The sequence below is a fragment of the Nematolebias whitei genome, chromosome 9 (assembly GCF_014905685.2).
Source record: "Nematolebias whitei isolate Nwh7 chromosome 9, NemWhi1, whole genome shotgun sequence".
Lineage (NCBI taxonomy): Eukaryota > Metazoa > Chordata > Actinopteri > Cyprinodontiformes > Rivulidae > Nematolebias > Nematolebias whitei.
Genome location: NC_056506.1, coordinates 52,414,768 through 52,432,462, shown reverse-complemented (window position 1 = coordinate 52,432,462; position 17,695 = coordinate 52,414,768). Strand labels below are relative to the sequence as shown.

The 17,695-nt window shown below is 41.2% G+C and overlaps 1 protein-coding gene across 1 annotated transcript in view; it reads right to left on the bottom strand.

Moving 5' to 3' along the window:
- amph (amphiphysin) overlaps positions 1-17,695 on the bottom strand; it is a gene marked incomplete at its 3' end in the record, with an annotated part of 130,644 nt that overhangs the window by 94,275 nt on the left and 18,674 nt on the right. The window contains 1 exon segment of the mRNA XM_037682489.1: positions 12,116-12,210. Within this exon segment, the coding sequence (XP_037538417.1) occupies positions 12,116-12,210 (95 nt within the window).

Genomic DNA, 17,695 nt, shown 5'->3' with positions numbered 1-17,695 from the left:
TGTTTTTGTTCCTTCTGAAGTCCACAATCATCTCCTTTGTCTTCTTCACATTGATGTGAAGGTTATTCTCTTTACACCAGCTCTCCAGGTGTTCCACCTCTTGCCTGTAGCTGGACTCATTGTTTGTGATGTATCCCACCACTGCTGTATCATCTGCAAACTTTGCAATGTGACAGCCTGGATGGGTAGCTGCACAATCATATGTGAGCAGAGTAAACAGGAGGGGGCTCAACACACATCCCTGAGGAGAGCCAGTGCTAAGGATTATGGTGGAGGAGGAGAGGTCCAACAACAGAACACCACTCTGGTTCAGATCAGGGGGGCCGTTCCTCCCAACCACACCCCTCCAGGTCTCACTGTCATTGCCCACATGAGCATTGAAGTCCCCCAGCAGAACAAGGGAGTCCCCAGAAGGTGCACTTTCCAGTATCCCCTCCAAGGACTCCAGAAAGGGTGGACAATCTGAACTGCCGTTTGGTGCATAAGCACAAACGACAGTCAGAACCCGTCCCCCCACACGTAGGCGGAGGGAGGCCATCCTCTCATTCACTGGGGTGAACCCCAATACACAGGCACCAAGTTGGGGGGCAATAAGTATGCCCACGCCTTCTCGGCGCCTCTCACCAGGGGCAACTCCAGAGTGGAAGAGTGTCCAGCCCCTCTCAAGGAAACTGGTTCCAGAGCCCGAGCCATGCGTAGAGGTGAGTCCGACTATTTCTAGCCGGAACCTCTCAACCTCACACACCAGCTCAGGCTCCTTCCCCACCAGTGAGGTGACATTCCACGTCCCAATAGCCAGCTTCTGTAGCCGAGGATCAGACCGCCAGGGTACCCGCCCTTGGCCACCACCCATCCCACATTGCACCCGACCCCTTTGGCCCCTCCCACAGGTGGTGAGCCCATGGGAAGGGGGACCCACGTCTCCTCTTCGAGCTGTGCCTGGCCGAGCTCCATGGGTAAAAGCCCGGCCACCAGGCGCTCGCCCGCGTGCCCCACCTCCAGGCCTGGCTCCAGAGAGGGGCCCCGATGACCCACGTCCGGGCAAGGGAACACTAGGTCCATTTGTGTTTCGCATCATTGGGGTCTTTGGGCTGCACTTTGTCTGGTCCCTCACCTAGGACCTGTCTGCCATGGGTGACCCTACTAGGGGCATAAAGCCCCTGACAGCATAGCTCCTAGGATCATTGGGACACTCAAACCCCTCCACCACGGTAAGGTGGCAGCCCAGGGAGGGAGCTCGGTAAGTTTGGGTTTTTAATTTCAGGCAATAAAACTATTCATCATTTTATTCCTCCCACAGAACAAAAAACAAGCATGTTAGGTTTTGAGGCACAGGGCCTCCTTAGTAAAGTTAGGCCTCCTTTGCTGGGAACGTCTGGTGACCTACAAAAGATATTTGCCTGGTTAAATAGAAGTCAAGTTCAAACACACATGTACACACACGCGCACCCATACATACACACACAGAATGCTTAATATTTTACAGAGATGGAAAGACATCATCTTTTCAGACAAACACTATATGTTAAAATGTACCCCAGTGAAGATTCACATTCGAGTAATTGACAGAAAAATGGATCCACCTTTAATTATGAACAGTTTTAAACGGTAATACAAGCCAACATTAATTATGGGATTTAACAGAATGTCTTGAAAGAGTCATGATGAAAGCTAGAATTATCTCACAGCGAGTGTCCTACAGTTTTAAGATATAGTCTTAGTGTTAAATTAAAGAAATACAGATTAAAATTGGTAATTTTATGTTTTCAAAAGAGAAATTTTCACTTCAACGGTGCCTGTCCCTTTAAAAAAATACTGGTTGAACAAAGATTATGTTTGAGGTTTATTTAATTGATGTGATTTGTATATCTAAAACAATATTAACCCTTCACAGGTCTCTGGAGCAATGCTGAACTAAAATAATTACTGTGAATGCTTTTTAGGACTGTTAAATATAAATCGCTTCAGCAGGGATGGAAGGATGGCTGTATACACCCCCCCACCCCCCATGACCCACCACCCCACCCCCCATTTTTCTCTCTACAGGAGATACCATAAGGAGAATTGAGAACCTAAACTGTAAACTGGGCAGATGGGACAACCAGTGAGGTATCAAAGTGTTATGGATGACTGTATACCAGTAAATATAGATAATCAGGAAAGAGACAATTCATGATTTTAAGTAACGACTATTGATTTTTCTATAATGTAGATAAGCTAAATTTTAGAGGTTGTTGTGGATGAAAAATTAGGCTGGAATATTGTATATGATATACGGGGCGAAAACCTTTGATATTTTACTTCTAAATCACTTAAAATGTTCAGTGACAGAGTTACAGGCAGATTAAATCAAATCTATTGCAGTGTTTTTATCGCGGGTAAGATTTTTACAAGTTAAATGGATACTAACAGAAAATATATAATAATGAATTCTAACAACTACTAACATGATTTAAGACATAACATTTTAGAGTGATGTTGTATAATAATTATCAATGACTTGTGAAATTTGGTGCATGGAGAAAAGAGAAAAACAATAAGTGTTGCTGATAAAATGATAAATGATAGTGATGACTCAATTCAGAAAAACTTGACAGGAATAGGATGATGGGTAGAAGGATGGACTCTAGGGTTGTTATAGATAAACCGATACGACCGGATATCCGGTTTGACAAGCTAGCGATATGGTTGTGTCGGTAGCAGCCGTATAAATCGACAGCAACCAGCCACAAATGCTGAGATGAACCGGTTGAAGAGACATGAACCGGGTATCGCGAGACTAGCTCGGTTGACAGTGCGTTTATAAAACAACGCGAGAGTCGGAAATGCCCGCGAAGCTATTCTCACGCATGCTCCGTAGCTCACCAAGACAACGAGAATGGATGTAAATAGTAGCAGCGTTAGCGGGTCACCGAGAAAGATTTTCAATACAGCAGCCAGACAAAAGTCTATAAAGTGTGGAACGTTTTCGGGTTTTACAAGAAGGACGGAAAACTCGACAAAAACCACGCTATTTGTAAGCTATGCAGAGCACCTCTGAAGTACACTGGTAGCACAACAAACCTTGATCAACATGCAACGAGAAAACACAGAGAGGAGTATGGCGAACTTCTCAAGCCCCATAACAACGAGCAGGAGCAGGCAGCTGCCACACAGACAGCGACGGGTAACGTTATCACTAAATTTTACGGGCAACTCGGCGACAGTTCATCACGAGCTAAGGATATAACGGCATCAATAACCCGTTTCATAGCTAAGGGCTTATGGCCGTACAATATAGTGGAGGGGGAAGGATTTCAGGATTTGATTCATACGTTAGAGCCCAGATACAAGATTCCGTCCCGGCAGCATATCACAAACACATGCATGCCAGCGTTGTATGCCCAAGTGAAGAGCCAAGTTGAAAAAGAATTGGCACATGCAGAGCGAGTTGCTATTACAACCGATGCCTGGACGTCATGCTCCACTGAGTCTTACGTGACCATCACTGTCCACTACATCTCTCCAGACTGGAAGTTAAATGTGCATGTGTTACAAACCAGGGCATTCAAAGGATCCCACACTGGGAAAAACATTGGTGCTCTGCTAAAACAGGCATGTGTTGACTGGAACCTTCTTGATAAAGATCCAGCCCTGGTGACAGACAATGCCACAAACATGGTATTAGCTGGAGTGGAAGCAGAGATGACCCCTCACCTCATGTGCTTTGCACACACTATTAATCTCGCCACACAGAAAGCCTTTAAAGTTGACACAGTAGCAAGGTTGCTGGGGAGAGTGAGGAAAGCCGTTGCCTTTTTTCATCGTAGTGTGAGGGCAGCAGAAATCCTTCAAGAGAAACAGAAACAACTAGCCTTGCCTTCCCACAAACTCATCCAAGATGTATCCACGCGGTGGAATAGCTCCCATGACATGCTTGAACGCTTTTTTGAGCAACATCCTGCGATTTCTGCAGCACTCATGTCCAGGGACCTCAGAAAAGGAGAAGAGGTGAATACTCTCAAGGACAAAGACTTCTGCGACATTGAAGACATTGTCAAACTGATGGCGCCGGTCAAACTTGTGACTACCAGCATGTCTGAAGACAAGCGACCCACACTCTCAATGATTCTTCCTGTAAAAGCAAAGCTTAAAAAGAACTTTGAACCATCAGATGAAGACTCAGTGTTAATCAGAGAGATGAAGCAGGCGTTCAAGAATGACTTGGAGAAACGCTACACAGGCCTTGAAGATCTCTTCCACACTGCAGCAGCTCTGGACCCCCGTTTTAAGTCCCTGCCCTTCCTCAGTAACCATGATGCAGAGAGGACATTCACAAGCATATCAGCAGAAGCAGCATCCCTGCATCACAAGGTAAATCCCCCAACACACTGACAAAATACATATTACAGTACATTCAGTTACAGTCTGGTGTGTTTTGTTGCTGTCATTAGATATATTCTGACTACTGTTTATTTGATTCTTTACACTGCATTTAACCATACTGTACACTAAATGGTATTTCATGTTTTATTTCTAGGTAACGGGGGGTTCAGTTCAGAGAGGTCCAGTGCAGACTGATCCATGTCAGAGTGAACCTGCAAATGGAGATCTGGACGTCTGCATTGATGTACCCCAGACCCAAGATGAGCATAAAGGTTTGTGTGTTTTATAACTTGTGATCAAGAACGAGAAGACTTTGTCTTAAACTTGTGCTGCAGTCATAGTATCAGTATAAAACACATTCACTATAATAAGATGATCTGCATGCAAAGAAAGAGTTAAATAATAATGATGATGATAATGATACATATTTTACATATGTACACGAGTCCTTACATAAATAAATTCTGAACATCAAATGAAGATTTATAAATAAAATGGTAGTCAATTAAAAAACTTCATGGCAAACATAGCCAGTAATATATGGTACTTGTTTTCTATTTCAGATGATAAACCTCCTTGTAAAAAGAAGAGAATGTCAGCCCTGGACCAGCTGTTGGGAGAAGACTTTCAAGTAAGGACGGCATCTAGATCTGTGAGGGACCAGGCCAATGAAGAAGTCAAGAGGTACAGAGAGCGTGATCCTTTGCCCCTGAACAAAAACCCACTACAGTGGTGGAAAGAGCAACAGGACTTGCCACTGCTGTCATCTATGGCTAAAATGTATCTGTGCATACCGGCCACCAGTGTGGCATCTGAGAGAGTTTTCAGCACTGCAGGAGATATTGGTTCCACAAAACACAGTCTACTCAAACATGAGCATGTGGATCAGCTGATTTTCATTAAGAAAAATCTGCTGCAAAAAAAAGATGAGGACAGTGATTATGATTAATAAAAATATAGGTAAACATACAAACATAAGGAAGTGAACTACTTCACTGTGTTTGAGTTCAGATTGAACCTGATGTGAATGTAGAAATGCAGGACATTACTTTTGTTCAGACTACCTCACCAGGTCAGAAAGCTGCAGTTTGATTTCTTTTATACATGTAATCGGCACTTTGACTGTTGATATGTGCTGCTGATTATCCATGCTGCTGATCTGATCTCATGCTGCTGTTTAAATGACATGATGTTATATTAATCTGTGCCCACCTGCTCACACAAACTCATGTTCGTGCTGCTGTTGTTAGGCGTACTGTTCTTGCATTATGTTTTTGTATTATTAAGTTCAAGTTCAAGTTGTGTTTATTTGTCATATGCAAGGTTAACACAATGAAATGTTCAGGATGAGAAGAACCGATTTGACTTGCTAAAAAACAAAAAACAAGCAAACAAGAAATACTAAAGCAATAAGGGTACAAAATAAACTACCAAGAAGTGAAAAAGTAATTATAATATTTACAAAGTTTCTGAAGAGAAAAATGGTAAACAACAACACTGTAGAATTTTTACAGTGAAGCAGAATGAATTTGTGTGAATAAGTATTTCAAGGTAGTAATGTAATATAAGCTAAAATGCACATGATATATATTGCACATAACTACCAAACTACGCAGGGTGTGTGACAGGTTATTGCACAGGTGCTTTGTGCTTACTGAAGCTTATTCCTATTTTTTTTTAATTTTTTTTATTACATGCTGCTGTAATCATTTGTGCATTTTATAATTTTTCTTTATTTTCTCATTTTATACTGATCCCATCAAACAAAGAAATATTCTTTTAGCTGGTCTTTTTAGGTCCATGTCTAAAAATAAACACATTTGACATGTGATTCTGTTGTTTGGCTTTTTACTTTATTTTTGCCAGTGCCTTACTGCACGCTTTTAGATATGATATATGTAAACTTTTACAAATTTAAAAATAATGTAAGAATGTCACATTTATAGAAATGGCCCTTTTTGTTCATAATTAATATTTGTCTACATTCAACAAATGTTAAACTGTAGAATTATATAAAGTTGAATCGAATCGAACCGAATCGCTCTTCCACTGTATCGAATCGAATCAAATCGTTCTGTTTTTAAAATAAATCGTTTTTGAATCGAATTGTAACCTTTGTATCTAGATGCGAATCGAATCGTCTATCACACAGAGATGTACAACGCTAATGGACTCTGGCTGGTTGCCAGCAGGGTGTTGTGCTGTTTGTGTTTCTTATCACCTGTTCAGGTTATCTGAGCAGAAGAAGCTCCAGGAAGATGAACACAGGGATCACCTGTGTGAGTTTGTGATCCACGTTCCCAGAGGGGTGACAGATGAGTATGAACCTACAATATGAACCATTGACTTACCAATAAGGAATGATAATTGATAATTATATATTGATAATGAAAAATATAGAAATTTAGTTAGATGACTGATGGAGTTTTGTGATTTGTGGGAGAAGGATGTTTGTTCTTTTTTCCTGAACTGCAGCTTCAAACGAGTCGCTGACAGAGGCGTTGAAAGTCCAATGACAGGGGTTTGAAGGATGGAGGCCAGACAGATGTCCGAGTAAATGCCCCTGATAGTTTATTAACATCAAATTGACATCACTTATCATTATTAACATCTAATTAACGTTACCAGCACAGTTAAGGGTTTTCTATTTTCTGATTACACTTTTAAATATATAGATGGAGGAGCATCTTTAAAATATATCTTTGGCCAATCAAACACTTTGAAACTGTGAACTTACTGATTTTATTAAGCCAGGGGTGCCCAACCTTTTTTGAACCAAGAGCTACTTTTGAAGTCGGCAATTTGCCGAGAGCTACTCGTCCAGTCTCATTATCAACAAACATAATTTTTCATCAATCCCTACTCCTCACTTCTTTAAAGTAAATAAAACAGAACGTGATGTGTCTATAGGAGACAACTTTTTATGCAAGCTGTATAAAATAAATGTGTCTCTACCTTAGTGGGACTTCTGACACTGAGAGGAGGAGGCCAGGGTCTCATAAGATGGGCAGTATGAGGTGGTTGCGAGGCGCAGGCAGGTCTCCAGATGATCATCATTCATTGTGGATCTGTTTTTGGACTTGATGATTTTCATGTGTGAAAAAGCAGACTCGCACAGGTAGGTAGATCCAAAAAGTGCTGTTAAGTTCAAAGCACATCTTCGGATGTTAGGATACTTTTCTTCTGACAGCAGACTCCAGAACTCTCCATCCACGCCAGGTGATGCTCTGGATTTGATCCCAATGTCATTTTGCAGACTCAACACCTCATTTTCAACACCAGAGCTGTCCAGCTGAAACACGGACACCAATTTGGACACAATGTCATCCACATCAACATTTCCAAAAGGATAACACATGTAGCTGGTAACAGGCTCGATGGAGGAAAAGTCAGTAAATCGTCTCTCAAATTCTGCTGAGATGCTCTGAACCTGCTTAGAATAGTGTGCACTGTCCAGTTGTGGGACCTCTTTCCCTTGGCGCTGTAGCTCTGCCTCCATGTGTGGGAAGTTTCGCAGGTCCCTGCGTTGCAGCCGACTTGTGAGCAGTTGCAGCCTGCTTTTGAAGGTGCTCACAGAACTGATCATGTGGATTATGTTTTTGTCCTTTCCCTGAAGCTCCAAATTCAGTTCATTGAGCAGGCTGGTGAGATCTGTGAGGAAGGCTAAATCCAAAAGCCACTGGGTGTCCTCTAGTTTTGAATGTTCACCATGATCTGACAGCTTCAGAAAATCCCTGATCTCAGGCAACAGCTCACTGAATCTGTCCAGAAATGTACCTCTGCTTAGCCACCTGACGTCCATGTGCAGCAGCAGGTCTGTGTGGTCTGCTCCTGCCTCCTCCAAGTGAGCCCGGAACAACCTCCTCTGCAGACTCCTGGCCCTTATAGAGCACACAGTTTTCATGGCAACATCCATCACTTCCTTCATGTTTAAAATCTTCCCACACAGGGCCTGTTGGTGGATGATGCAGTGATAGTGCAAAATGTCTGGGAAAGCATCATTCTGCTTGCAGAGTGCAACAAATCCACTGGTGTGACCAGTCATTGCTGGAGCGCCATCAGTTGTTATAGAAATTAGTTTAAAGAGGGGCAAGTTGCTTTTATTAACAAACTCCATAAACGCATTAAAAATATCTTCTCCTCTTGTGTGTCCCTTCAAAGGCAAGATGGTGAGCAGCTCCTCTTTTGCACTCATGTCTGCAAAGGCCATTCTGATAAAAACACACAGCTGGGCTACATCCACCATGTCTGTCGACTCATCAAACTGAAGAGAGAAACACTCACATTGTTCCACGTCCTTTTTTAGCTGCTCCTCCACATCCACAGACATTCCCTCACATCGCCGTGTCACTGTTTGTCTGGACAACTGCACGTCTTTAATAGCAGCTACGATCTCACTTTTATTTTTAAAATCATGAAAAAGCGCATCTGCAGCCTCAATAAACGCTTCTTTCATAACTTGTCCATCGCTGAAAGCCTTCTTATGTTGAGCCAGGATGCGGCTAACACGGTAGGAAGCTATCGTAGCAGCTTTACCTTTTGTGCTGGGCCGAGTGAAGACTGACTGCTGGGCTGCAAGCTTGTTTTTTAGCTCCCGCACTTTCTGAGTCCGTAAAGAACTTTTAAGAGGGAAATCTGTCTCAAACCGTTTGTGCATCGTCTTGAAATGCCGCTCCAAGTTACACTTTTTGGGTAAGGCAACGCTCGAATTACAGATGAGGCAAATGGACTTCGAATTAGAATAAACAAAAAAATACTCCTCCTCCCACTCTGTGTGAAAATAATAAGTTTTCGTTTGCTTGTTCGCTAGTTTTCCATCCATGTTTTCTGCGCACCGACATTACTCCACGACTGAGCCTAAAGTCTCGTGAGAGCTGTGTCACCGCACCCAAAACTCGCGAGACTATGTCTGTGAGAATACAAGTCAAGGCTTCGCTTCGCGGGCGACTGGGAACCAGCTCGCGGGCGACCGACTGGTTGGGCACACCTGTATTAAGCTATGAGTGTCATAGTTCGCCCCTGGATCCCCCTCAGTTTCTGTTTATTTCATCCTGTTCAGTCCTGCACTGCCTATCACCCATTTTCTGCTCCTGTCACTCTCTCTCAGCAATCTGCACTCATCTGCTGCACCTGTTCAGCTCAATACTTAAGCTCCACTCTCACTCTCCGTGCCAGATTATTGAAAGCTCTCCAGCCAGAAAATTCTCCAGCATTTTCCTCGACCTTGATTTCTGATCTTGAACCCTGCTTCGTCTCCTGACTCTTCGCTTTTGCCTTGCTCCTGACTGGACACCTCTACAATTTTCTGACCACGGTAATACGACCCTTGCTTGCTCTCTCTCGACCACGTGTTTCAGATCACCCTTCTCTGCATTTTTTGCTTTGCAAGTTTTTGTCTTCCTGGCTATTGACCCCCTGCTACCCTCACTGAACCACGAGATCTGGACATACCATCATCCTGCTTTCCTGCTGCAGATTACTCTGCATGAGTGATATCACCCAGTCCACGGCTTCTCCTCCTGTCCTGCTACCAATTGAGAAGGTTAGTGACCATTTTAGTTTAGCCATCGTTTTTCAAACTTCATGTGCAGTCACTAACCTGTCTCTCCTGTTAATAGATTGGACCACCGTCTGGACCCAAGCCTCCACCAGAAGCGGTTACAAAAATAAAAGCTTTAAACTACTCCTGAGTTCTGGTGCTGTTTTTGATCCTAAAACCAGTCCGTTACAGAATAATCTGGCCGAAAATGGATCCAGCACCAGCTCAAGAGTGGCGCTCTGGTGTAGAGGGGCTATAATTAAATTAGAATCCGATGTACAGGACATAATTTGTGCTTCAAAGGATTTGTATAAAGATTCTGTTTCTCAGAGACCTGTACACATGGCTGGAGCACAAGCTGTCACTCAAGTATCTCCTACATCTCACCTGGAACCACGCCTGTCCCCTCCAGAACGTTTTAGAGGTGAACCTGAATGTGCTCGAGTGGCATATGTCATTTCCCTATTATCTGGTAAAGCTAAGTCTTGAGGCACTTCAGAGTGGCAAGCTAACAGTAGGAGTTGTCACTCTTTTTCTGCCTTTGCCAAGGAACTGTGCAGAGTTGTTGACCCCATTTTGCCTGAGAGAGAAGCAGGTCGTAAAACTTTTTTCTGTGACGCAAGGAAAGAAGCGAGTGACTGAATATATTATATTATATTATTCAGACTACTATGGAACCTCTGGCATGAATAATCTCACCACCTTTTGCTATCTCCTCTCCCCCCTGCGGAATGTCTGTGTCACTTTGTTGCTTCATGTGAGGGATCTTTTTTTCAATTACTGGCACTCTGCCTTGGCCAGGGCAAAGTGCCAGTTACAAGTTTTTTTTTTGCCTCCCAAAAACATGCATGTTAGGCTGCCTTCAGGCCCAGACCTCCCTTGCAAAAGAGATCTGTGATCTCAATGGGACTTGCCTGGTTAAATAAAGATTAATAAATTTACCCTATTGTCACTTTTCTCTACTTTTTGTCTGTCTAAACAGGTCTCACTTGTAAATGAGTCTCCAAGGCTCATTGTGATTTATCTGTATAAATAAAAGTTGAATGAACATCTTGAAAACATTTGACGTAATTTGGGAAATAATTCAAATGAATTTTGTTGCTTTTGAAACACTTTTTCTTGTTAAGATGGTGCAAACCAGACCTGGCTGAACCTGCCTCTTAACTTGATCTGTGAGAACGCTGCATGTTCTCCTCCATCTGAGAAAACCATCTCCAATGAATGCTGGGTGATTTGAACTCCTGGGAAACTGATGGCAGTCTAACGTAAACCCTGAGGTACCAAGATCCCACCAACTGTTCCTGCAAGTGCCCTCCTGGAGCTGTGCCAAGGTCTTGTGTCCAGGGGACAACATCCACCTTCAGCTCCTTCTGCCCAGGTCAACGAGCACGTGTGTTAATGGGAAGAACCTCCTGATGGTCGGAGGTCCAGATCCCTGCTTTCTAATTATGGTTTGATGTCAGAATTATTTCACTTTTGTTCTGGGTTATTAACAGATAAACACATTATTCAGCTGTACTTTTTATTTTGCTTCATAATTTGGAGTAAACCATTTAAGCCTGATTTTCTTTCAGTTGAAGAGTTTCACTCCTCTTTATCCACAGTAATTAAAATATAAACATGTATTTTAGACGTGACAATATTTCATAAGTCACCCTTCTTACCATAAAATTACTGGAACCATCATATTCAAAATGCATTCCTTGGTTTGAAATAGGTTGTAAATATCATTTTTGTAATAAAAGCACAAAAAATAAAAGTACTTTGTCTTAATTCTTGCGTTTCAGATGATCAGACTGGGATTCCAATACATAAATCTGAGCTAAGGCTAAATAAACTAGAGCTAAGGCAATCTAAACACAAGGCAGAGTGCAAAAAAAATATTTGTATTTATACATTGAAGGTGTGTGCTACAGTATTACAATGTAAATAATAATTATATTTTAAATATAGTTGTTCTTCAATTTATTTTATGTAATGTTATGAGCTTTAACTTGCTGAGAACCCCTTAGAGTAATGAGCATTAGCTGAGTAAAGGTTCATTCCCAATATCTGATTTGTGTTTACAAAAGAGGGACAAACAGATGTACACTGTATGTATGTTAGATGGACAGTTGGATGTTGGATGGACAGTTGGACAGATGAATAAATGATAGATGATCCAATGTTAGATGAACGAACGGATAGGACTGGGTTTCCTGAAAGACTGACCTTCCCAATGGTTACAATATCTTCCTTGCCATGCCAGTCCAGTTCGTAGACTTCATGAAGAGATTGAGTTAAGTTGATGGAGGCCTGCTGCATCCCTGAAGGACAGAAAATCATCTTCAGTCAACCATCATCATCATTATCATCATCATTATCATCATCATCACCACCACCCACCATACAATACCACTTCATTTATAAATCACTTAAAACAGCAACAAGGCCAACCAAAGTGTTGTACAGCAGAAACAAACAAGCAAAGGACACAGGATAAAAACATAGATCTAAATGGAAAAAGATAACTAAATGGCTGACATTGTGTAATTTGTTTTTAACCTGTCTGTATTCTATAGTGTCAAAAGCCAGGGAATAAAAATGTTTTTTTAAGCGAGACTTAAAAACAGTGAGAGTAGGAGACTGCCTGGCATGCAGTGGTAAATCATTCCACAGTTTTAGACCTGCAACAGAGAAGGCCCTGTCACCTCTGAGCTTAAGAGGGGTTCCTGGAACAAACAGAAGCAACTGATCTGCGGACCTCAGAGAGCGCTGTGGGACATATGGCTGCAGCACATCAGCGAGATAAGAGGGGGCAGAGCTGTTCAGAGATTTGAAAACATACAGTAGGATTTTGAACTGAACTCGAAAGTGAACCAAGAGCCAGTGCAGGGAGGCCAGAAGTGCTCTCTTTGGGCTCTTTTGCCTGTACCAGTTAAAAATCAGGCTGCACGTGGAGATAAAATGGCGGTCAGCATTTAAGCTACGTTTTGAGGAAGCTCACATTTGCCCTTAAGAAAAAATATTTTTTATAACTGCACCCTCTGATTTTTGGGCTGAATTTAGTTTCTAAGACCGGTATCATCGCAGAACTGGTTCAGTAGGCTGGTGAAATGGCCCCAAAGCAGAAGAAAACTAAAATTCCATCTACAACCCCACCCCCACAGCTTATTGCTAATGCTAAAGCCTTGGATCACCGTGATGGATGTGCTAATGAAGTGGCTGCCTTGGCTCTCTTTCCACTATGCTCTGGGGGAGGGAGGAGTCGACTGGGGATAGACCTTCTGGCCTCAGTCAGAGCTGATGTTGTAGCAATGATAAAAACAGAATTATGGGCGGCTTTAACAGAAGAATTTGACTTTATCAAGAGTGAGCTGCAAGTAGTACGGATTGAATTGATGAACACTGCTGCGAGTCTTAAAGTGGAACTGGACCGAGCAGGATATGCTACTTCGGAAATGAAAAGTTTACCTGTCCTCCCACTCCGACAATCTGGAAGGGCTTTGGGGGACAGTAGTGGAGTTGAGGACTGAGATCAATGGGCTTAAAAGATAGTTTGAAGCTGTGGAGGGGCAGGCCAAATGTGATATCAGGATTGTTGGACTTTCCGAGTCGGCAGGTGAATGCTTGCCCACCATGGTTGCTAACATGCTAACGGAGGTCCTAGGGCTGGATAAACCACCGCTGATCAACTTTGTATACCGGAAGCCGGGCAGGAAAAGCTCCGATGGGTGAACCCAGAACTGTTGTGGCTAAGCTTAATTACTATCGAGAATTCATTCAACCTTTATTTAGACAGGTAAATCCCATTGAGCCTCGAGGACTCATTAACAAGAGAGACCTGATTTCAACAAAGAAAGATGACAACAATGGACAACAGCAACAACAATAAACAGTTATAAAAAGCCATACAAATATTTTTTACATTATATTTTATTTATTTATTTATTTTTACAAATAAGATGGCAAAAAGAGTAACGAAAACAGCTAGATTCTAAGGCGAATGTAGAAAACTATAAACATGAACATGTCTGCATCGGTCCCTGCCAGGAGTCCAACAGATTCTTAAAGCCACTTAGAGAGGTCAAAGGTCGAGAGCTTGAGGTCTTTTTGTAAGATATTCCAGGAAACAGGAGAAGAGTAGGAGAAGGTCCTTTTGCCAAGTTCAGTCCGCACTGAGGGAACACTGCAGGTAATAATGTCCTGAGAGTGCATGCTGTAGCTAAATGAGATTGTGTGGAGATTTTACAGTGAACGCACAGTGAATGTGCAGCAGTGGCCGGAGGAGCTTCAAAGGGTCAGCCGTGTTCATCTCAGCCGATTAAGCTCCGCAGGTGGCAAGAGTTAAGGCAGCGTTTATGGAGGCAAAACAGTTTCTATAGGACCAGACAGGGGTTCAATATGGTTTCCTCTACCCAGCGAAGCTCAGAATTACCCACAGAGGGAAAGATAAAATGTTTGTCGACCCAATGAAGGAGATGGAGTACATCAAAGGGAATATTATTCCAGCTGCGAGTGGCAGAGATGGAAACAGACCACAGAGTAATCCAAATAACCTCAGGGCCAGCCTTTATTAATCAACAACATGTATTAAACCTGTTCTGGACTCAAATTGTTGGCTGTGATCCTCTGGTGGTGGTATGTATTCAATTCAATTTAATTCAGTTTAGTTATAAAGCGCCAAATCACAACAAAGTTGTCTCAGGGCACTTTAAAGAAACATTCACATACATAAAAGTCAATTGGTAAAGTTTTCTACATAAGGGATGTATGCATGTATGTATGACATTTTATTTGAATTAGGGAGTAAGTACACAGTGTTAATGCCCTGAACCGATTACCGTTAGTTTCAGAATATAGTGCAACCCCTATTATAGGAGCATTTTTTTCCTTGGTCTTTTTCCTTCTAGACCATGTTAGCACCAACATAACTGGTTTGTTCCACTTTGGAGTAAGCTTTCCACTGTTGCCATTGTGCTTGCTCGGGATAGGAGACCGCAACGAAGCCATGATTCAACTTGTCGGCTGGCCTCGTTAGATAGAGAGAACTTTACTAATTGGCTTTTATGTATGTGAATGTTTCTGTAAAGTGCCCTGAGACAACTTTGTTGTGATTTGGCGCTATATAAATAAAAAAAGAAAAAGAAGAATCAGTTTTGTGTTGTGTGTTTCCTTGACTGATGAAGCCTTCTGAATGGAAGGTGAAACGTTTCAACACAAAAAAAAAAGAAACTGTCCAGATGGCCTGACTGAAAATTGTTGGTTTGAGCTCCATGGCTTCAGCGGTGCACTCCTCTGGCTCAACCCAAAGCAGGCAGCCCAACCACTGCACTGCCAGCCGTGCCCAATCTGCCCCGCTCAGTCTGCTCGTCTCGGAAGAGGGGCAGACTGAGTGTGGCTGACCGAAATCAGGCTGCCTGCTTCGGACTGAACGAGAAGAATACATCGCTGAAGCCTCTGAGCTCGAATGTTTACCAAGAAGTTGCTAAACTTCATTGTAATTAATGACCAACCGCTATCAGTTGTAGAAAATTAAAGATTTTGCAGCTTGATACTTGCAGCCAAGATATAGTTTACCCTCCAAGAGATATTTATCAGTACAACAGTAGACAATCATAAAAATGCATATGAATTGAAAATTACAAGTACAATTTGTAAATTATATATTAAAAAAAATGAAACAAAAACAGCTACATTATAAAACAATGTAAAATGGTAAAGGAACATGTCTGTGTTGGTTTATGCCATGAACTTTGATGTTAAAAGCCATTTAATTTTTTTTATTATTTTATTTTATTCATTTATTCATTCATTTAAAAGAAACAAAATAAACGAAAACAAATTCATCAAAAAGATAACAATGAATGAAAAGAGTGCAGAAAGAAGAAAAAAATGTATATCTGCCCCTTGATTAAAAAAAAAAACTTTAAACAATCACTTAAATTAATCAGTTTAATATCCACTTTAAATCTATGAATTAAAAAATATGTTTTGTGTTAGCAGGATTTAATTCTAACTTTGAAACGTATCCAACATTAATAAAACTTACCTCAAGTTGCCTTTTTGGACATGCATGCATATATTTGTACAAATTGTACTTTAGGGGAGATTATTACAGCCTCATATAAAATCAATGATGATCATGTCGTAAAGTATCGGTTTTGGCCGTGTCTTTCTACCCAGTGAAGTTACCACTTGAGTTATGGCTAAAACCCCACTGCAGCCTCTCCTCTAAGGGGTATCACAAACCAAATCTAGCACTTGGGTATTACCCAGAGTGACCTTAGGTTAGTTCTACTTAAGGCTGTGTTGAAGGTGACTCACCCAGATTTGTTAACAACCTTCATTTGCAAGTCACACCCTTATCTCACCCCATGACTCACCCAACCTAGCAGCCGGAGTTGGATCGTTGCCCACAGGGAAACTTGCATTCATGGCCGCCCACCTCCATTGTAGAATGGCTTTTCTTACTGATCTGGTTATTTTTAGAATCTAGGAATAACATTCCAGGATGTTGTTTATAATCAAAGCTGAGAAAACCTTAAAAAACCTCAGGTTTTGTTAGAATTGAACCAAGCTTCTTAAATTCATGAACACGAAGTGGTGAAATGATAGTGCAGAATGTTGCATTTTATGCTTTGCTTTAATTAATGATTTGCAGGGGAAAAACATTACAGCAGAAATCCATAGTGATTATTCAGTTACATAGCAAAGTTAGTAGTCAAAAATCCACTTGTTACTTGAAAGGTGTTACTGTTGATTGTTGGTTTATGTCCAAGGGGCAAAACAGTCCAATCGTGTTGTAATTCCTTTGCTCCAATGAGTTGAACCAAAGAATTATAAATCTGTAAAGCTCCGATGAGTAAAAACAGAAAATTATAAATCCATAAGCTCCGTTGAGGAAAAATATAAATAAATTAATCTTCACTCTGTTGAGCCAAAGTAAGGTAAGGTGATTAGTATCCTGATGCATGCTCAATAATCCAGGTAGAAAAATCCAAAAAAGTTCAATCTGGTCCTCTGGACATTCAAAAAAACAAAAAACAAAACAAAGCAAAAAAATATAGAAACGTTTCGTCTCTCATCCAAGAGACTTCCTCAGTCTGAGGTGCTGTATTCATCTCAGTCTCTTAAATAGCACCTTCTCAGAGTGGATCAAACAGTTTTGCTGCTGACAACCAAAACCAGCTGCTCACATGATCAAGAAGGACCATCAGCCTAACAATGGATCATTAGCACCTGATGGCTGTTTACTGTTCACAGAAGGCTGAGTGATACTAGCAATCACAGCATTGTAAGAGGGGGACAGTTGAACCTGGAGGCTCCACCCCTGTTTAATGATGGACGATTTATTTTCACAAAGATGGACTCCTTTACTCCTCTCTCAAACCATCGTTCCTCTCTATCCAGGAACATACACATATACATATACATATATACACACATATATAGACATATATATATATATATATATATATATATATATATATATATATATATATACACACATATATACACATATATACATACACACATATATATATACATACACACACATATATCTATATACACATATATATACACATATATATATATATATACATATACATACATACATATATATACATATACACACATATACACATATATATATACATATACACACATATACACATATTTATACACATATATACACATATATATACACATATATACACATATATATACACAAATACACACACATATATACACACACATATACATATACACACATACATATATACATATATATACACACATACATATATA